At 41.1% G+C, this 21,689-nt stretch overlaps 1 protein-coding gene and 1 pseudogene across 1 annotated transcript in view; one reads left to right on the forward strand and one right to left on the reverse strand.

The window, feature by feature from the left end:
- The window catches only part of CRYBG1 (crystallin beta-gamma domain containing 1), a 144,681-nt gene that overhangs the window by 94,268 nt on the left and 28,724 nt on the right, over positions 1-21,689 (forward strand). The window contains exons 4-10 of the mRNA XM_066610329.1: positions 2,785-4,204; positions 4,339-4,515; positions 5,324-5,326; positions 8,822-8,869; positions 8,976-9,094; positions 12,807-12,972; positions 15,634-15,773. Of these exons, the coding sequence (XP_066466426.1) occupies positions 2,785-4,204; positions 4,339-4,515; positions 5,324-5,326; positions 8,822-8,869; positions 8,976-9,094; positions 12,807-12,972; positions 15,634-15,773 (2,073 nt within the window). The remainder of the gene's footprint in view (positions 1-2,784; positions 4,205-4,338; positions 4,516-5,323; positions 5,327-8,821; positions 8,870-8,975; positions 9,095-12,806; positions 12,973-15,633; positions 15,774-21,689) is intronic.
- Positions 1,046-1,165, reverse strand: LOC136637689 (5S ribosomal RNA; annotated as a pseudogene).

Genomic DNA, 21,689 nt, shown 5'->3' on the forward strand with positions numbered 1-21,689 from the left:
AGTATATTAAATATAATATAATATAATATTTATTATAATATAATATTAAATATTAAATATAGATTAACTATATTAATATTAGTTATATTAATCATATCATTAATTAAATGCAGATCTTAAAAATATATTATTAATACACAGCAATATACATGCTTTATAAATGATCAGCTGCTGATCACTTCTGTCTCCGACAGTGATCAGCAGCTGATCATTTATAAAGCATGTATATTGCTGTGTATTAATAATATATTTTTAAGATCTGCATTTAATAAACTAGAACTGGATGAACATGAACTAGATGCTGTAGTAGGTAGATTTTGTCTGGTTCAGGACTCATTTTTTTAAACTTTGTAAGCATACCAATAGAATTGTTTTATCAAATGAACTTTGTGAACAACCAGTCTGACCAGCATTACACACACACACTCCTGTGGACCCCAATCCAACTAGTCATTTCTCCCATTCTCCTTGGATAGGATTTAACCCTTTATTAGTTTAATGAAATTAAATTTTTCCAGCAGCTGGTGGGGAAAACAAAAATGGACCATGAAAATATATCAGAGCTGATAAGAGTTTGGTTAGGAAGTTGATTTGTCTCCTATACGAGGAGATGCACAGCTCAAGCCTATACATGTCTACTTAGAAGTAAGTCCCATTAGAGTCAATGGGGCTTACTACAGGAAAGTGTGGATAGGATTCGGTTGGCATTCACTTCATCAATGGCTGATAAGTATTCCCTTCAAATAACAAGATTCATCACTTTAAAAATACAGCCTTTCCTCTTCAGTCAAACAACAAGATTAATAAATCACTTTAAAAACAGTACCCTTTGTCATGAATATGTGCAGTTCAGGCCTAATAGCATTGCAAAGCCTGAACCAAAGTAACCCAGTAACACAGAAGGAGCTTGCAATCCTAGCTGAAAGGAATTTACAACTCCATGGAAGGTGATGGTGTAGCACCTCAGCAGACAGAGAGGCGCCATGAGTCTCCAGTGGGGAGGGGGAGAGGTTGGCAACCTTCAGTCTGGAAAGACTATGGTATAAGCCTACAACACCCAGTATTCCCAGGCGGTCTCCCATCCAAGTACTAACCAGGCCTGACCCTGCTTAGCTTCTGAGATCAGATGAGATCAGGCATGTGTAGGGTAACTAGGAGGACTAGCATCCAGCCCCACTTCGAGAAGATTCTGTCCCCAAGAGTTCTGATTGGGCAGTTTGAAATGAGTAGAGAGTCACACCATCCTCTTGGCATGAGAAGTATAAGAACAAAGCCCAAAGGGGTGCCTTTGCCCTTTGCCTTCGTCTTTGGTCTTGGTCTCTTGGTGAGATAGGTGGTGGGCACACATCCTGCCCCGCCAGGACCATGTGGCCTCATAAGTAACTGAGGATCTACAAAAGAAGCTGACCCAGGTGAGTGTTAGGAAATAATAGAGATAGCCAGTTAGCTTTATTGTTTTATGCTGATATGTTTCCTAGAGGTTTTTATGCCTCTAGCACTTGCTGCCTTTTGTAACTTTTTGTAACCTTTTGTACTTAATAAAGTAAAAATCCTTTTACCATGTTCGTTCATTGTCTGTTGGGGACAAAGGTTCAGAATCCTCATTATGGACTAGAAACTTGAAGACTGAGACTTTAAGTAAAGAAAGTGCTCAGTGTCTGCAAGGGATATAGTTAAGCCTAGAGGGTCTCGGTTTCCCTGGACTGAGACACTGGCTCTTACAGCGTGGTGGCAGTACTACTGAACAGGGATCTTTGAGGGCTCTAGGGTTCAGAACCAACAACTCTGAGCACCCCAAAACCACGGTAGTGAGTCCAAGTATACGACACCCTTTTTCTGCTCCTGGCCAAGTAAAGTGTGTGCTTGTCTCTCTCCTCCCCCTTTGCCAACTGCATGGAAACAACTTTAAGGGGAAAGGAGGAAAGCGGGAAGGTTTGGAGATCAAAAGGGGGGAGTGGGAGGGGGTTGAAAAGAGAGATTTCACTTTGATGAGAAGCGATCCCAGGCTGGGAACTAGGAACCAACCAGACAAGGATCAGCGAGGGTTAAGGACTGCAAGCTGAGCATGCTCCGAAGAGGGCGGGGCGGCCTCAGCCACTCTCGCAGCTGAGCAACTCCCATTTCTTCTGCTTTAAAAAAAAAGCGCAGAAGACGGGCTCATATTTTGCCCAGGGGTGTGACTGTATCGCTGCGAGAGGACATCCCGCGCCACCCCTTTCAGTTCCTGGCGCCACCCTAAAGAGCCGCACCTCACAGTTTGAATAACACTGACCTAGGGCCTCCTGCATGCACAGTGAGCTATGGACCTCCATATGGCTGTTGTTCTCCTTCCCTATGGGGTTCTGGGTTTAGTGTATTTCTTGGTGTATCTCAGTATTGTTCAAAATGAAATATTTCAATGATTTTTTAAATTAACATTAAATGGAAAGACTAAAATTCATGCACTGTTGAAAAACCTACATTATTTCACTGAAATTATGTCCCTGATTTACCACATACATTTTCTGCATATTAGCTTATCTACATATTTTTATCCTAGTCCTCCTAACTGTGTTGTATTTTGTATAAACTTACATAACTAAGTGTTCAATACCAATCATGTTTCCTTATGCAGTATTTTTTGTGCTAAAATTAAAAATCAGTGGGAATGTTTCTTCACGAGATTTCCTAGAATATTCTGTCTTTTAATTGGGTTTAGAGAATGATGAAATAATTTTTTTTTAAACTGCTTTAAAATTTTGTTGACAGATTGTAAAGTATTTTTATATCATTTTGTTTTTACAGTCCAGCTAAGCCAAAGAGTATTGAATTAAACCTCAAAGCTCCCAAAACCCTGGAAAATGCAGAAAATGGGCAAGATTCTATGGACAAAGCTGTTAAAATTAACTTCAGCATTGCCAATAAAATATCCATGTTTGAAAACAAACAGATTAATCAGAATCAATCTCCTGAGGTCTCTACTTCAAAAAAAGGTTCTGTATCAAACATCTTTGTTGGCAGAGCAAAGCTGAGGTTTGGGAAACAGCCTGCTGAAAGTGAACAGACTAACAGAATAACAAATAAGTCAAGTGGTCGGCAGAAGCCATTGCAAAATGGTACAAGGATGAAAGAAGTCTCTTCAGATTTAAAGACCAAGTCTGAAGGAATAATCCAGGCGGGTGTTATAACCAGTGAGGAAAATGGAAAAGTTGCAGGAGCTCAGCTTACCCACAATGGAAGTGTAGATGATACTCAAGTGAATGTTCTCACTTCTAAAAAAATGGGTGCAGAGATAGCAACAGACAATTTGCAGCCCGAACCCGTATCTTTATTGCAGCATGAAGACATTGAAACTTCCCAAAATAATATTAATAGGAGTATGAATGCCAGATCCATATCCCCTGAAAGTGTGGAGGAACTTTGCTTGAACACAGAAATCTGTTTACCAAATAAAAATGATAAATATCTGGTACAATCTGACCTGTTGCCCAGAAGATTGGAATTAGAGCACAACGTGATGTTTCAGGTTCAACATGAAGAGAAAAAGACAAATACTGTTTTGGAAAACATACAGGTGTTTGAACAAAATATTGGTGACCAGCAAAATCAAAGCAATGGTTGTCATGACTCTAAAGCTGGCAATGATGATGGTATTTGTGATTCCCCTTCAGACATGGAGAAGTTTACTGAAACACTTAAAAATCTAGACAGCTCTGTGTGTGTTCCTCAGAAAAAGAAACGGCCCAAAGTTCCAAAATCTCCTGCACCTCACTTTGCTATGCCTCCTATTCATGAAGACAATTTAGAGAAAGTATTTGATCCCAATATATTTACGTTTGGATTGGGAATAAAGAGAGAAAAGCTGCACGATCTAGCCCCATCCCTACAGCTCAAATTGCAAAACTTAGAAACCGAGTCGGTCAGACCCAAACGTGCCTCTACAGAAAATAGCATTCTTCTCCAATCACTGAAATCGTTCAATAGAAGTGATCCCCTACTTATCCAGGAAACAAATGGGAAAGAGAACAAGGATAGTACAGATGGTGATGTTAAGAGATCTCGTCTTGAAAACAGTTCCATCTTCTCAAGCCTTCTGTGTCCTGCAATTAAAGAAAAGGTGTTTATGCCTTCTGTAACCAATGTAAACACAATCACGACATCTTTTGCATCTCAGAAGAATGCCAAATCCTCAGTAATACCTCCTGTAGAAATATTGCAGAAAGAGGTATTGCAGAAAGATATATTGCAGAAAGAGGTAATTGAACAAACACTGTAGCTACATAAATGGCATAAACTATGTGCATGTTTAACTCTATCTTACCAGTAAACAACTTTTGACATTTTTATTGTACAATTCAGTTTCTTTCAGATTTTAAAGCTCCAGACTATATGGAAAAGTATTTGCAAACTGATGATGCAAAAAAAGAGAGAAGTCTGCAAATACCGAACTTTGGAAACCTTGACACAAACTTTTCCAGCTGGTTGAAGTCTGGCCAATATGAAGCAAGTGTCTCCCCTGGTTTTTTAGATGTAGAGGTGGGTTTAATAACACAACTTATCTAGTTTTAGAAAGTTCCATTGTATTCAAAGTTTTTCTTCTGGAGGAAGTAGTCTTTCTGTTGAAGGAAGACACTTTCCATTGGACAAACTTCTGTCATTGAAGAAAGGGGACCTTTCAATCCAGTCCTTTGTCTCTATGCTTTGTACATGTGGCTTGGTGAACGGATGTCAGTTTGTTCAAGATTTCTTCACAAGACTCTTGAAGAAAAGTTACCAAACACTGTTGCTTCCTTTCTAAACCTTTTGTTGTTTAACAATATTTTCTTGTCACACATCTCTGCATCAGAATACTTTGTGGAATTTGTTGTAATTAACTTCTACACATTTTAATTTTTTCTTTGTACTTATTTTGTCTTTCCAATAAAGGAAAGTCCATTAAGGGATAGCATTGAAAAAGTGATTAGCTTCTTTAGTTTTTGATTAATCCCACAGCCAAACATTCAAACATCTGGAATGGAAGTAGTCATATGTCTTAATACTTAGCTGTGAGTAACTCCCTTTGAATTAAGTGAGATTTACTTCTAAGTAGACTTGCCTAAAATTGCACTGTAAGTTTGCATCAAGATACAGGTATCTCCCTGTATCCTTTTATGGGGGACACATTCCCCCCAACGCAGATACTGGAAACCATGGCTAAGGGGCAATCCTATCACTGTGGTCTCCCACAGCTACATTACCTTTGTTTATGTTCATAACAGTCATGCAAAATGACTCTTGCTTTAATCAAGCAAGCAGGCAGGCAGCCTCTTGCAATTACTATATGCCTCTTGCTTTAACAGACAAGCAAGTAGGCAGGCTAGAAGAGGGGGTGAATTTTAGCAGGAAACAGGAAGTTAATGCTCACTCTCCATTCTAACCTGCCTGCTTGCTTGTCTGTTAAAGTTTAACACAATGATTCTCAAACTCTCTGGGAGAGTTTGAGAGCCACTAAGTTCTTGTGTGGGCGGGAGGGGGGAGGCAGCAGCGCGATCCCCAGGATCACGCCGTTCAGGGGGGCTGCAGGGGCTTGGGTACACGTACCCAAGCCCCTGCAGCCTCCCGGGAGTGCGGGGAGCCCAGCGCGACCTGCAGCAGGGCTCCCTGCAGCAGTGCCCCACCTCCACTAAGCGAAAGTGGAGCGTGATCACTCCGCATCTACTTTCACTGCTGCGGGGAGCCCTGCTGCAGGTCGCGCCGGGCTCCTCGCACCCCCGGGAGGCTGCAGGGGCTTGGATACGTGTACCCAAGCCCCTGCAGCTCCCCTGAGCGATGCGGTCCTGGGGATTGTGCCGCTGCCTCCTCCCTGCCCCCAGGCTGTCCCCGTCCCTTAAGGGGGCAGGGGCCAGGGCCCGCAGGCTGGGGCGTCGTGACGTCCCAGTTTGAAAAGCCCTGGTTTAACAGATAAGTCTGTTAGATAAGCAGGAAGGCTAGAAGGTAGAGTGAACATTAACTTCCTGTTTCCTGCTAACATTCACTCCCCCTTCTAGCCTGTCTTCTTGCTTGTCTGTTAAAGCAAGAAGCATACAGTAATTGCAAGAGGCTGCATGCCAACTTGATTAAAGCAAGAGCCATTTTGTGCACAATCCTTACCAATTTTCTAGCACCGAGGTAAGGGCAACTTCAAGGTAAGGGAACATTGCCTTACCTTGAGGAGGCCTCCATGACTGCCCCCAACTGCAAGATGCAGCACATGCCCCGCTGGCACAGCTATACCAGTGCTGGAAAGTTGGTTAGGATTGCACCCTTCAATGTGACTGTTATAAACATAAACAAAGGTAATGACAACAGCGTGGGGAACTGCAGATACCAAAAGGCGCCTGTACTGCTGATTGCCCAAAAGAGCACTAAGATCCAGGATAGGAAATGCTACCGTAAAAAGGATACAAAGCTATGCTAGGATTTATGTCAACATAGGATTTATGAAACATGCTTACTCTCCTCCTCCCATCAATCTGGTGTTTGAACTGGCACAGGTCAGCACCAAGGGTTATTCAAGTTGACTGTGTGACAGCCCAATCCTATCCACACTTTCCTGGGAGTAAGCCCCATTGACTCTAATGGGACTTCTGAGTAGACATGCATAGGATTGGGCTGTGAATCAGCACATGAATATGCTGGAATCATTGTAAGAATACTTTGAACCTGCAGCAGTACCTTGAACCTGGAATGATTAATAATGGTGATTAAGATAGATTCAATTTACTAAATAGAAATCCAGTAAATATTTAAAGAAAATGCAATGGTAATGGTTTTGGTAAAGGATTCTGGATTTACTGACTAGGTATATCACAACAGATGCACAATAGAAAGGGGGTATTGATTTTTGAGTTACTAGCTTTTAAAAAAGGTTTTCTTGAGTCCTTTCAATATTCTGACTTGCTTATTGGTAAAAGCTAATAAACAGTGTTTGGGAATATTAAGTTTGTATGTTCATATTCCTGAGATACTATATTACATAACCCTGCTTTGTGCATCAAGGAACATGCATTTTGAAAATACTGAAACTCTGGATTAGTAAATGTTCTTACATATATATGTTTGTATAAAATTTGGACTTGTTTGTATATAATGTATGAAATAGCAGATATTTAGGTTTTATTATTATATTTAATTCCAAGATTGAGATTTATTCTAAAGCTAATATTGGTGCAATAAATAAAAAGAAATAAAGGCATTAAATTACTGATGATTCTGGAAAAGCAAGGCACACCTGTATTGATCATTGTTTGAACAAATCAGCCTTGCCTTGCAGTCCTATTTTACAATACTCTGAGTCAAACAATTAAACTTGATTGCGTGTCTTCTTGCAGTTAGTTTAGTGGTGATAAGAATTCTTCTTTTGATGTGTCATTAAGATCAAAATGCACCTTCCTGACCAGCTGTAAGGACATGCATACCTTCTTCAGCATAGTCATTTGTTCCATATGATGTGGTGGGTGGGATGAGCAATTTGCAGGGTTGGGCTGCATAATATGAGGTGCTGCCATGATTTTATTGACAAAAGGTATAGTTCTGTAGGGGCTCCTCCCTTGCAAGCCCCTATACATTATTGTACTGTTTGGAAAAGGATAGTGATTTGTGGATTGTATCCTAAGTCCCAGTGTCATGGTGCTTTCCTGGGCACCTTGAAAGTGTAGCAATGTGTTGTAGACTGTGCAATGTCCTTAAAAGACAATAATAATGCAAAGTATGTATGTCAGTAAATGTAATATAATGAATATATTATTATTATCATCTGGAACAGGGGTGCCCAAACCCCGGCCCAGGGGCCACTTACGGCCCTTGGGGACATCTAATCTGGCCCACGGGGAGCCCCCAGTTTCCAATGAGCCTCTGGCCCTCCAGAGACGTGCTGGAGCCTGCACTGGCCGCATGCAACTGCTCTCAGCATGAGGGCAACTGTTTGACCTCTTGTGTGAGCTGTGGGACAAGGGCTCCCTCCACTGCTTGCTGTTTCACATCTGTGATGCAGCAGTGGCAGCAAAGGAAAGGCCTGCCTTGCTTTGTGCAAGGCCTTTTATAACCCCTGAGCTATTGCAAGACCTTCTTTCATTCCTATAAGTTCCATCTCTAATATATTCAGGGTGCAATCCTAACCCCTTATGTCAGTGCTTTCCAGCCCTGTGCCCTCATTTATGTAAATTTATTCAAATTTGAAATGCAAATTATTTCTTTTTGAAGAAATAGTGTCTTTAAAGAAGAAATAGCCCCCGAAATAATGTCAGAGAAATGATGTGGCCCTCCTGCTGAAAAGTTTGGACAACCCTGATCTAGAACACTGGTTCTCACGCATTTAGCACCTGGACTCACTTTTTAGAATGAGAATCTGTCAGAACCTACCAGAAGCAATGTCATGACCAGAAGTGACATTGTCAAGCAGGAAAATTTGTAACAATCCTAAACTGCAATCCTACCCATGCTGACCCATTAACTATCACTGTTAAAAGAGTATATATAGTAGCTTGTTAAAGTACAGGTATGTAACATTTCCCCAAATGCAGTTACATACCATAGTAGCATCAAGTCTAATATATTAAAAATAAAATATTGAAATGAATGGGGACCAACCTGAAATTGGCTCACGACTCATCTAGTGGGTCTGGACCCACAGTTTGAGAAACACTGATCTAGAATATAAATGAATGCATTAAAAGGTTAATTAGAAAAATTTTTGATAAATGTAATTTTACCATGAAATACACTAAAAAGAGATTTCATAATTTAAAAATCTGTCTTGGATAATTAAGGGCAATATAGCTCTTTTATTGATTCATTTTTTGTTTGTTTCTCTGTGCTTTAACAGGCATTTTCAGGAAGCAACCAAAATAAAATTAATCCCAGACCAGGGAAGGTAAGATGATATTTCCCCTTAATGGATATTTGCTTAGTTTTTCTTCTAATAGTCTGTTCTTTATAATGGGTTACAAGAAGTGATTGTTTGTTTGTTTTAAATACAGCTCATGATATACAATAAATCTGATCCTTCTAAGAATCACGTTGAAGTTTTTCATGATGTGTTGGATTGCACCTCCTGGGAATTATCACCTGTCATTTTGATTAAAGTCATCCGAGGATGGTGAGGAGAGAATAATTCCCCCCTCCCCTTTCTACCCTTTGACCTTCTAGTCTCCCTGGTTCTAAATTCAGTCACATGACTGCAGGTTCCCATTCTCCTTGAACACGCTTTGTTTGTTCTGCCAGTGTATATACCTTCTGCATTCCATTGACTCTTATTTTCTAACCAAACTATACTTAATTTATTCTGAATATGTTGAATGAAAACAATACAGCAGCATGGAGATGGTATCTAATAGTCAATCTGTTTGAATTTTCAGCATGTTTGAGTTATTTGTTTTTGTTCCATCTTGATGGGATACTTTGTCTTCCTTCTTCAAGCATCGTGGTTGGTAGAGTTATTTGATATGAAACTCACAAACCTGGAATGAATTTGTAATGTTTAGATTTGCAAGTTAAATGTATGTTAATTGCATGTAGTTGGATATGCTCTACTGTTTTAAAATTATAGCGCGTGCACCTGTCCTAACTTGTGTGCAGTTCCATCACATACATTTCCAGAGCTTTTCCAATTCCAGAGATACGCTTGCTTTTAGAAGAAGTAGCCTGCATACCACGGTGCCAGTAGAGGAGTATAACTGGATAACTGTATATGAGGCAAGGACGAGCATGATGTTATTGGGCATGAAAGCTGTGATGTAGTGTACACAGCAGCTTCACGAAAAACTGAGAGCCAATGTGGCAGGAGGTCATAGTAGAACAACTGTGGGGATCCCTTCTGCTATTCAGAACCACATGTGGGAGGATCCTGGGCATATAGAATGGGATGGATTATGTGCAAAATTACTATAAACCTAAATTAATTTAAAGATGAGCAAATTGTACTGTGTGCAGGAACTGGTATCCAAGATGCAATATTATTACGCTAATAAAACTATTCTTTCTCCTTTCTCCTGCCTCTTACTAGTCCCTTCCTTGCTTTAGAGATGTCTCCTTGTTTCTTTTATCCTTTTAATTAAATAAATTTCCTCCAGCTATACCTTTGCTCTTTCCCTAACGGTCTTGGTAAGCTTTGAACCATTGTCTTATCTTTGACTACTGGTTTTTACTAGCTGTTTGGGTTTACTAGCTGTTTGAAGTTTTATGAAACTTCATTTGGATTTTATTTAAGCTCGGTACTTCCAGCACCTGATGTCTGACTTCTGGTTCTATGGTTTGGACATCTGTTTCCTGATTTCAAGCTTGGCTACCTTTTTGATCTTCATTCTGCCTCTCACCTCTTGAGACTGACATCACCCTCCCCTGCTACATCCTGGCTAGAACTTGCTCTTTAGTGACTGTTGCCCCGAGGGAGGTATGTTCAAATTCCTACATTGGTAAAATGGAGATGCAAGTCATACTATTCCATCTTCTAGTCATCTTCTCATCCAGCTAGCTCACAAAGTGATATGGTTGTAGTGTTGATGCATATGTGTTGTGTAGCTCATTGAATGGTATTCCTGATAACAGCTTTAAGGGGGTATTCCCATATATCCCTTGCAGGAAAACTGGCAAGGTTTATGTGACAATTTTGAAACTATCAATTTTGGGGGGCATCCGTTAGTCTTTGAGGTACTGTAAAGACTATTTGTTATTCTTGATGTGAGTGCTGCATGTTTGTTCTTCTTTCCTCATAGTGTTTTATTTCAAAACTGTATCACAGTAAAGGGATACATACACTCATGACAATTCTGTTTGGTTCACATTATGGTTTCTTATATTGCTGTGTAGCAGAGCAATCTTTCACCATTGTTGTACCAGTATTTGAAAACATGAACAGCCCAATCCTTTTCTTTCCCGTGCTGATGCAGCAATGCCAAAATGGCTCATGCTGCAGCCTGTGGGGGGTGGGGGAACTGTTGTGGTGGTCTCCTTTGAGTAAAGGAACATTTGTTCCCTTACCAAAGGGTAAACCCCTGCAACTTGGAGAGGTCTCCTTGGACCTGCTCTAGCAAATTCACATGGACCTGTGCCATCAGATCTGGTTCCAGAAGGGGACTAGGTTTTGGCAGCTGTCCCCTTTCCCAGCCTGCTGCCTTCCCAGATCTGATCTGCTGCCACCGCATTCCCCCCACCCTGCTGCCCAATTCCACCCTCCCCACCCCCTTTCTGCCTCCCCCCATCCTGCCTTCTCTGCCTTCCTACCTGCCTTGGCAGGTCTTTGTTATTGGATGTCTGTGGCTTTAGCCTTTCCACCGGCACTCTGGCAGTATGCAGTTCTGTGCACGGTTGGAGAGCTTTTCACACCTGCCATAAGGCAATTTGCACTGGCAAAACACATTTTCCACCAGCGCTTCAACTGGGTTGTTGTTTTCTTAATTCTTCCTTTTGTTCCATGTCAGTAAAATGGTTTCCTCCTGTGTTGAAACAGTGTTAATTTATTATTTGTTATTAAGACATTTGTTTCTAGTGCCTTCTGTTTAACAAGAGCAGAAAGGATTAACTGTTACACTACGTAAATGGCAAAGCAGAACTTCTCCTGTGGTATAATTATATCTGAAAGCTTCATTATGTGCAGAATATACTGAATGTTTTGTGTCCTTGTGTCCTATAAATACCCCACAGCTCATAACCTGTGTCATTGGTGTCAAAGCAAGGGGTCAGTGCCAGTATAGATGTATGAAATTTAAGAATGAAAATATACTACTACTTTCCATGTAGCTATTACACTTGGTTCCCATTTCCCTAGATGTTGTTGGAATGCGAATCCTGCATGGCCAAAATGTACAGATATGCACCTCTCCATGGTTAGTTTTGAGAGGAACAATTTTAAAGTGATGATCAACATGTTTTTTCCTTTGTTCTGCTTTGTTTCTGCTTCCATGTGTGACTGACAGTCCAATCCTATCCCTGGCACCCCCAACGGGTGCAGCAGCACCAAAATGGTTACCCAGCGACACTGGCCACTGGAGGTCTCCAAGGAAAGCTCCAGTCCCCGCAGTGGGGCTAACCAGTCTGCACTGGTTATTTTGCCGGCACAGACTTGAGAATCTCTGTGTCAAGTTTTGCAGTCCAACACAGAGGATGGGAACCTTCCTCCCGCCTCAGTTTCCTCCCTTTCCTGGAATGCTTTCCCCCTTCCTTGAAAGACTCAATTGCTGCCTGGAGCTCTTCTCTTTCTCCAGGCAGCATCCATCTGGCACTGGGCTCAGCACTGACTGGTGCTGGGCTGGTAGTTCTTACATTTCAGGTACTATAAACATGCTTTTCGGCACATTTTATGACACCCGGTGCTGAAGCTCAGTGCCAGAGCTCAAAGCCCATAGGATTGGGCTCTGAGTCAATAATCTATACTACCGGGTGGTGGGTATAGGGAACCTTTGGTGCAGTTTTACTTGCTGATTGAAGACTAGCACTGGGGCAATCAAAAGAAAAAAAATCCAATCCCCTTGGTGAATTATGTGTAGAAGAAATTACAGCAATGGAATTGGATCCAAAGTCATTACTCCACAGTATTTGAGAACATATAGTATGTTATGATTTCCTGAGCCTTACTACAGATTGTAGAATCAAACAAAATAGAAATGTCAATTTAAGAAAGTCTTTGTCAAATAGAAATGTAGATTAAATATAGCAATAGCTATATTGTGTTCTTGTGAAAGTCTTCATTGCGTTGTTTTTTATTGTATGAGTAGTGTTTACTAAATTGTTTACTAGTGTTTACTAAATTTACTAAAATCAAGAATTTTTAAAAAGCATGATTCAACTTTTCTCTATCTGCTTTTATTTTGTAGTTGGATCCTGTATGAGAAGCCCGGCTTTGAAGGGCCTTCTATTCCTCTTGAGGAAGGAGAATTAGAACTCACAAATCTTTGGGGGGAAGAACAACCCTCTGACAACAAAGATGAATGCAAATCTCCCCAGCCTATAGTAATTGGTTCAATCAAGCATGTAGTTAAGGCAAGTAAGGACTTGATTAAACTACTGCAAAGGTTTGGAGCTGAACTATTCAAAGCATAGAGTTTTCTTGTCCACCATGTTGCTGAAGGTTTGGTTTGTCAATTGTCATGTATAATGAAGAATAATTTTTTTTATTCTGCTTATATAAAAGCATTGTCCCATTATAGTTGAACAGCCTGTCAATTGCGGGGAGGACAAAGGAAAATTGTGTTTTAAATGTGGCTGTATATACTACAGTAGTAGTATTGTAAAGGCTTAGTTATGGGTTCAACCCATGCCGTTGCAATAATGTTCCCAGGGCCCCAGTCTGGGCAAGAACAGTTGCATGGGTCCTTACTATTCAATCATCATCTAGCCAGGATCAGTCAGGATTGACCTGTTTTGCCACACCCGCAAAGTGTATGACTTTATATCAGAAGCATGAATCAGGCTTCATAAGTGGTTTCCACCACAATGCTCTAAGGTCTAAAGCAGCGTTTCTCAACATTTGTCCCCTGCTGTACCTTTTTGTTTCACCCACCTATTGGAAGTACCACTGGAAGTAACTGATGATGATGTCATCACCAGTTACTTCTGGATTGGGAAGCCACATGCAACACGACAAACATCTGTAAGAAACTCGGGGCAAATTGGGGAGGCTTTTTTGAGCATGCGAAAAGTGCACACTGGAGCTCTATCCACTGAACCTATCCTCCTACCACTGTCTGTCACATTGTGTTGCTGGTCTCACTACCAAGCAGCAGGGGTCTGGAGGTCCTGTGAGTACCACTGGACACCGCCTAAAGTGAGAAGCAACGGTCTAAAGGGCTCTACAGTTACCTTTTATGCTGGACAAACTAGACAAAGGCAGTAGAGAGGAAAACTGGGGAAGGCACAAGGATGAACCACTTATGTCAGACATGATGGTAGAAACAGGAAATATTTTACTGTTCATTAACTGATCATAACATATTTTAAAACTGTTATGATGGTTTTATGCTCTATACTACTGCAGAGTAGAGCAATTTTTCACCATTGCTTGAGAAATCCTTTGAAAGGTAGTATATAAATAAAATAAAATAAATAAAACATGACTATAAGTAGTAAATAGCGGAAGTCAGGAATGAGACACACTTGTAGTATGATATGAAAGGTACACTCTTTATGAGAAGATAAGTTTTAGAAGAGGTTTCAATATATATATGGCAAGAGCGAATCACTACCATTGTCATCTTTTAGCTACAATTGAACTGCACAGTTTTAACTCAGAGGAGTGCAATTGTGTGCATTTTTTAATCAGGTTAGCAGAACTTTAATGAACCATTATTAGTAAAATGCAGATGGGAAGATGTCATTGGGATCTGAGGTGAACTGGACTCAGACCACAATTCTAACCTTGGGTTAGGCCAGTGCAAGTCCCCTGTATTGGGCTATAAGTGTCACGAATGTGCTATAAAGCACATTCATGAAGACTCACGACCTCTAGGTGGTGCAGATCCAAGTAGCCCCATAGAGGCAACTGACTTGTGATAAGGGGTAAGGAGAATGAATTCCCATTACTCCAAGTTGTGCTACAACCCAGTCCAGCCCTTCCCTGGATGCAGTGCAAGCCAGCCACCGGCCTGCTCCAGGGCAGGTTAGGTTTGGGCTGCCCATAACAGAGATTAGCTCCCAGTTTAAGTCCTCGGGCATATGGTGGTCAACCCAACCCCAAATATTTCCTATTGGAAACAGCTCTTCAATAGGCTAAGGTCCTAGGGAGTAGCTATTTGTCAGGTTAGACCAGGAATGTCAAACTAACTTCATACAGAGGGCTGAAGGTAGCATTCATGGTCAGGATGACTGGATGCAATGGAGGACAAAGTGCCTATACCTTTAACCATTGTATAACAGAGGGAATTTTGGCAGGTACAGGTCAACAGGGAAATGTTTAAAAAGCTGCACCTGCCAAAATTCCCTATGTTTTACAATGGTTAAAGATTTATTATTATTATTATTATTATTATTATTATTATTATTATTATTATTATTATTATTATTATTAATAACAGTATTTATATACTGCTTTTCAACAAAAGTCCACAAAGCAGTTTACAGAGAAAAATCAAATAAGTTATGGCTCCTTGTCCCAAAAGGGCTCACAATCTAAAAGATGCAAAACACCAACAGACAGCCACTAGAAAAGACACTGCTGGGGTGAGGAGGGCCAGTTATTCTCCCCCTGCTAAATAAAAGAGGAGCTCTATCCTCTGTCTGTATAGGCACTCTGTCCTCCATTGCATCTGGTCACCCTGTTCATGGTACCTGCCGAGGGCTGGAAGTGACATAATTAAGCAGATGATGGCCAGAAATAAGCACTTTGTTGTCACATGGAAATTCATTAGCTGTAAATGACTAGAGAGAATGTGCAAATCTTGTTCATATTTTCAAGATATGAGAGAGCCCAATTATCAAGCTGGGAGAGCCCAATTATAAAAGGGGCAGGACAAAATGGCTTCCAGAGGCCTCATTCAGCCCATGGGCCTTATGTTAGACACCCCTGGGTTAGACAATATGAGATCATTAGTATGATACTGAGTCATTCTAGTCGTTTACTGGATATAGTGTTACCACTGTTGATGAAACATTTTGTCTTTCTTAGCATTACTATTTTTATTAATTTTAATTTTATAATATCTCCAGGATTATAGAATTTGCCAAGTTGACCTATTTACAGAACCAGAAGGGCGAGGTGTTGTAAATTCGTATTTTGATGACATTGAAGAAATACGAATAATTGGTAATTCACAGAAAACATGTTCTATCCAAGTGCATTGGGGCATGTAAGTATATGGATATGTATATACTAAAAAAAAAATGTAAGTGCCAAATACTGAAATAGACACACATGAGACTTTCTTTCTTGAGATTCAGCCTTTTCATGAGTGATAATTAATGTATGATTCATTTATAAATCCATGTAGTGCAATCCTGTGCTTATCTATTCAGAAGTAAGTGCTATTGAGTTTGGTGGGATTTGTTCCCAAGTATGTGTATTTAGGGTTGCAGCCATAATGTATTAGAAAACCTAATCTGCAGTCCCTGAAGGCTGCTTTTGGGTCATGCCAGTCCACTGTGGGCTTCATTGGGGACCTCAGAATGTCTCCTGAATACAACAGGCAGTCCTGGGAGCAACCCAGAAATAGCTTTCACAAACTGGAAGTAGCTTCAAGTTGCATCTTGAAGGCGTTCTGAGGTCTGCAAATGGAGGCCCACAGCAGGCCAGCGCAACCCAGAAGCAGCCTCTGGGTCTGCAGGTAAGGCTTTTTGGGCCAGATTTTGAGCATTGCATCATGACCCACCGCACACCACGTTGCAACCCCTCAGTGTTTTGAAACTTTCTGTTTGGGAAATGCTGGTATATTCCACTTAATGTTTGGCCAGGTATTTCCTGTCCCCTTGTGATGCATCCTTGGTCTTAAGAGGAGAAATATTTATCATTAAATCAGAGATTGCAACAGGAAAGTCCTTTGAAATGATTTTGCAATAATTTTTTCAGGGTACTATATCTTCAACTGCTCTTCTTGGAGTGCAGTGGTGCTCCACAAAAATCATAGATACATTTTCTGGCATTGTAAATAGCCTGATAAATAATAATCTGATAATACATGTCTGCCTTGCTGGCACATTAAATGTAACTTAGTGATAAACTTCCAAGGTGGTGATTCTCATGAGTGAGAATTTTCAAAAAGTATATGGCTGACGGCAGGAGGCTTAAAACAACAATTTTGTAGGACATAGGAGGAAAATAGAAATCACAAAGGAAATGTACAAATATGTTAAATCACTTGTCTTCATGTATTGACAGAATATAATTATTAATAGTTTTTACCAGTTACTTATTTTTGTGTGGGCAGTGAATGTTTAAGGCAACATTTAATGACTCCAATGGAAAACATCTTGTACACCACTCTGAGATCCTTGAAAGAATGGCAAGATACAACTGTGTTGTATCAAATCAACAATCAGTGTGCATAGGAAGAAACATATTAGATTTGCTTCTGCATAAACAACACTTCATGGTATACCATCCTCAGTTTACAAATAGCTCCTTATAAGACCACAGTTAAACATGGTGTGATAGAGAGTAGGCTCTCACTTACATAACCCAAGTCTCATACTGGACAAAATGTGCTTTTTCCCATGCAAAAGTGTACTGATGATGTTTGCTGTGACTTAGCGAAGGCAAAACAAAAAGAGCCAGGCTTCATCATTCTGCCCATTGCACTCATGAAAATGGGTCATGATGTGGTTGCATATACCATTCATGAGGAACATGCTCAAGATGGGTGTGGGTATGAATGAGGCTGCAGACATGCCTTGGCAAGTACAAGATGTACTTGCATCTGTTTCATAATAGCAGCCCATATAGACTTTATGGCTCAACTAAGATTTTTATAGTGACATGATACAAGTTTAAATTTCTGTTTTTTTTGTTCTGTGGCAATGTGTTAATCCATTTGGAAATGACCATATTTGGTGCCAGAGCACGCGCTTTGCAGACTCAGAAGGTCCCTGATTCGATTTCTAACACCATTAGCTGTGGCTGGGAAAAACCTGTCTGAGACCTTGTAAAAACTTGGCCAGTCGGAGAAGATTGCACTAAACTAGACGACCAATGGTCTGACTCAGTATAAGGCAGCTCTCTGTGTTTCAGTCTTCGTTAGACTATGTATTGACAACACTCTTGTGCAGAAGACATAGAAATGAAAATATCTCACTCACTGAGAGCCACTGAATTTTCTTTCCTCATGTGGGAGACCAAGGCAAAAACCAAACTTATTGCATGGGAAAATACATCCATGAGTCACATCTGTGAATTTGAGCTTGTGTGGGATTGTCAGTCCTTCCTGCCCTGCTATCAATAATCCCTCAGCAAATTTCTTGGGATAGCAAAAATCCCAGCAGTGCTATCCTGCCAAAAGTGGCTGGAGGCTCAGGGCAACATACTTCCTGGTTCAGACATATACTGTACTGTGATTTCCTGCCTGTACTTTCACACAGGACATTTCCCCACGTTTTCTGATCTTCAGCCCTGAAGGGGTTCTTCAATCCCCTTTAGTAAAAAAACTTCCCTTCAGAAAGTTTGGAAATCAAGCAAAGTTCTTCTTGTTTTTGGACTGATTGGGTGGCTTCCCAGGGCAACCTTCTCATTCAGAAATAGGGAAGGGTGCTTTTGGGTATTTCAGGCAAACTCAACCAATCAGCCCAGTGCAGTTCATTTGCACCTAGTGATGGCAGGTCAAATATGCTTCTGCCTCACCACCCACACTTCAGGTTTTGAGGCTGCAACAGGAATGAAGATGGGGGACTTCTCAATGGGGAACAAGACTCAAAGAAGGAAAGTATCACAAAAACCTCACATTTCACATGAACCAACTTCATATGATTTTCTTTGCACAAGGGAGAAACAAGTCCCACAATCACCCAGGAAACCCTACTTCTCACCCCATCTTGTAGAGCACTTCAACTGTATCCTCAGCTGCTGCAGGATGTCAGTGGAGAGAGCCTTCAGTCAGTTGAAGCAACAGTGGAAGATTCCCCTGAACAAACTAGATAATTAAGAGTGTGGTAGTGACGACATGCTGTATCCTGCACAATTTCTGCCTTTCCCAAGGCAAGGTTCTGCTGGAGCAGGAACTACCCATGGCAGAGAGGGACGACAACAACTGCTGCTCACCTCCCCGCCACGTTTGAGAAACAAAAGCAAGCTGCCAGAACACTGCAACTACTTTAGTAGCCAGGGGCCCGAGTAGGAGGCAGTTCAAACAAAGGCAAGAGGGTTTGGGGGAGTAAGCAAGGTTTTATTTTTAAAAAATTTCTGGTTCTATTGTCTGAACAACAGTTCAGACATCACTTTTCCACCTTCATCTCTTACTTGCTTCAAACAAGTGGAAGGAGATGGCCATCCTTTAAAAGTGAGTCCAGTGAGAGGAGAGCTGTGGCAAAGATGAGTTCTGTTAGCAACCTGTGTTGGACACCATCTCACCTAACAAACTCACAGATATCAAGAACCTCATGGGTTTTGCAACTACATGTTCAAAAACGCACATAGAATAATCTGAACTCACAGATTAGGAGGGTGACAAGTGGCAGATACTTTTATATTCTGTGGAAAATGCCTATTACCATATGGAAAATGCCTATTACCATATGGATTTCTGCATTTGTGGTTTGGGCCTGAGAGATTACAGTGGTGAACATTGGGAGTTAAGTTTGTAAGTACAACTGTGAGTGGTGTTATTTTGACAGTCAATGGTGTCAGCAATGGAATTAGTCATGGCTGACTCCATTAACTATCAAAATATGCCACTTACCTAGAGTTTTATAATTATACTGTATATAAATCATGGCACGTTGTCAGCAACAGTGGCATCATTGGCATCCTTCAGTCTCGGAAGACTATGGTATCGCACTCTGAATGGTGGTTCTGGAACAGAATGTCCTCTCCTGAGCATGAAGCCTGGGTAAAGTAGATTTGGAGGATAGACTGTTTCCCATGCAACAAATCCCCCCTCTCCACATCGCTGGAATGGTCCAATGAAAAGGCAGAAGCCAATACGGTTGGTTCCAGCGGCGGCGCAGGAGTTGCCAGAACGTGACCGTATTCAGCCATGAACTGCGTCAGGGGCTCCAGCTCTGGATTTTGCCTCGAGGTTGACTCCTGAAGCCTTTTCCTTACCTGGATGTAGCTACAAGGCAGTGGAGATTTGGGATGAGAGTTTTCCTTCTCTCAGATGAGCTGCCTTCCCAGGCTATCGAGTCCCATCTACATGGTGGCTGTTTAGTCACCTCTTATGACAAGTACAGCCAAACTGAGGGCCTATTCTTATCCCCCAGTCCCCAGGGATGACATCTGGGATGTCAAGACTTGCGCGTGAGTTGGATTAAAGTGAGGGAGAGGTGCACATAGTCAGCCTCGCTCTCTCTTCCCAGATTCTATCTTGCTCCAATGGCAGGACAAAAATCGAGACAGTTGGAGATGGGCTGGGCGCAGTGGTTGACTAGGGCGTCTTTTGTGTCTTGCCGTGCTCTTAGCATACCACGTCGCTTGCAGAAACCGCCTTCATGACCGTTGGTCCTATTCTAGTAGGTCTCATCTGCTCAGTCTGCCAGCATGTCTTCACATGCTCGGGATAGACAAGTCCTAATCTCGCCAAAGGTCAATGACCCGACAGTGGCATATACTGTTACTAATCTGTCACCATGAGTAGAACAGAAATCTATGCTAATGACAAAATAAACATACAAGAGTAATCTTATTACAGAGTATAAGAGCTTTGTAATTAATGCTTTTAGTAATGCTGATTAATCATTACCAAACAAAATTAAAGTAGAGCTTTCTATGCATGCATGTGCTACAGTGAATGTCTGAAATTTGGTAAATGTTGTCATTCCCATATGTGATTGCCAGTGATTACTGTTGTTGTCAATCAGAGGAGGAACTATATATCAAATGTTGGATGCTCATAAAACCATCTGGGATTTCCTGGAGGTTCATGTAAATGTCATTCACCACATTTTGGCCCTTCATCAAAACATATAACATGTTTAAAGAAATATCTTTTTTAGTCACCCATGGGATTATATTAACAGGAAGCAGATTTTTTAAGAAAGGGGTTCTTTGTGTTGCAGCTTAGCAGTAGGCCATGATACTGTGATTGAAACATAAGTGGATTAGATATATTTTTGGAGGACAAGTCTCTGAGTCCATGGGTAGTAGTTAGAGAAAAGCATCAAGGGAGTTCCTTGAAGTGAGTAAATGTGCACAAGGTAGAGGGTAAGTGATATAGGGTAATTATCTTTAATTTTCTCCTGAATTTAACATTTATTTCTGTCAAAGGCAACTTTAACATAAATTACCCATGTACATGGTAATTTTAAGTGTCTTCTGCTTACTTTAAGTGTCTTCTGCTTACTTACTAAAGATGTAAGTAAATACTTGCGTGTTGGTCTTAAAATACCCAGTGTTTACTACCAAAACCACTGGTACAATGCAGGACCCACAATGCAGATTTTAATTCTCTGAAATAAAAGAGAAATGTGTGCATGTCTTCATGCAAAAAGTGCATGCAACGTTAAAAACTGCAGTTGCACAGATGCCTTGGAAATGCTGCTATGAGGCGAACAGAATAGAATGATCCATTACAGGACCAGCGGAAGACCTCCCAGTGCCTGAAGAAGCGTGCCCCCCTGCTGCCACCCCAAATGCTACTTTTGTAGGCATTTGCACAAACACTCCTATGGATGTGGGGAGAAAGCAGGCACATGGGCAAATGAGAAAGCTCCCTGCCCCCCTTTCCTTTACTTACCAGAAGCGTACACCTTCCCAGTTGCATGCTGCTCCTGTTTGTTATGAAAAGATGCAATGCAGTTTGAGTTCCGGTCTGCACTGCTTTTGTATTTATCAGTACATACAGGGAGTACAGCAGTACAAAGCAGGGAGCTTACACTGTGCACTCCTATTAAGTAAACTAAAGGGAAGGGAAGCTTTGTAAGCACCAGATAGGTGGGGAAAAGTGACCTGGAGTATGGCAGTCTTCTTTTTCTTCCTTCTCCATCTTCCAACAGTTCTGGAGGGAGTGGGAGAAAAGTTCCCTCTCACCATGCTGTGTCCTAGCACACTCAAAATAAAGGGCACTGTGAATCAGCCTTTCCTCCTACCATCCTCTGTGTAATGTTTAGTGTAGCTTACCATA

The sequence above is a fragment of the Tiliqua scincoides genome, chromosome 1, assembly GCF_035046505.1.
Source record: "Tiliqua scincoides isolate rTilSci1 chromosome 1, rTilSci1.hap2, whole genome shotgun sequence".
Lineage (NCBI taxonomy): Eukaryota > Metazoa > Chordata > Lepidosauria > Squamata > Scincidae > Tiliqua > Tiliqua scincoides.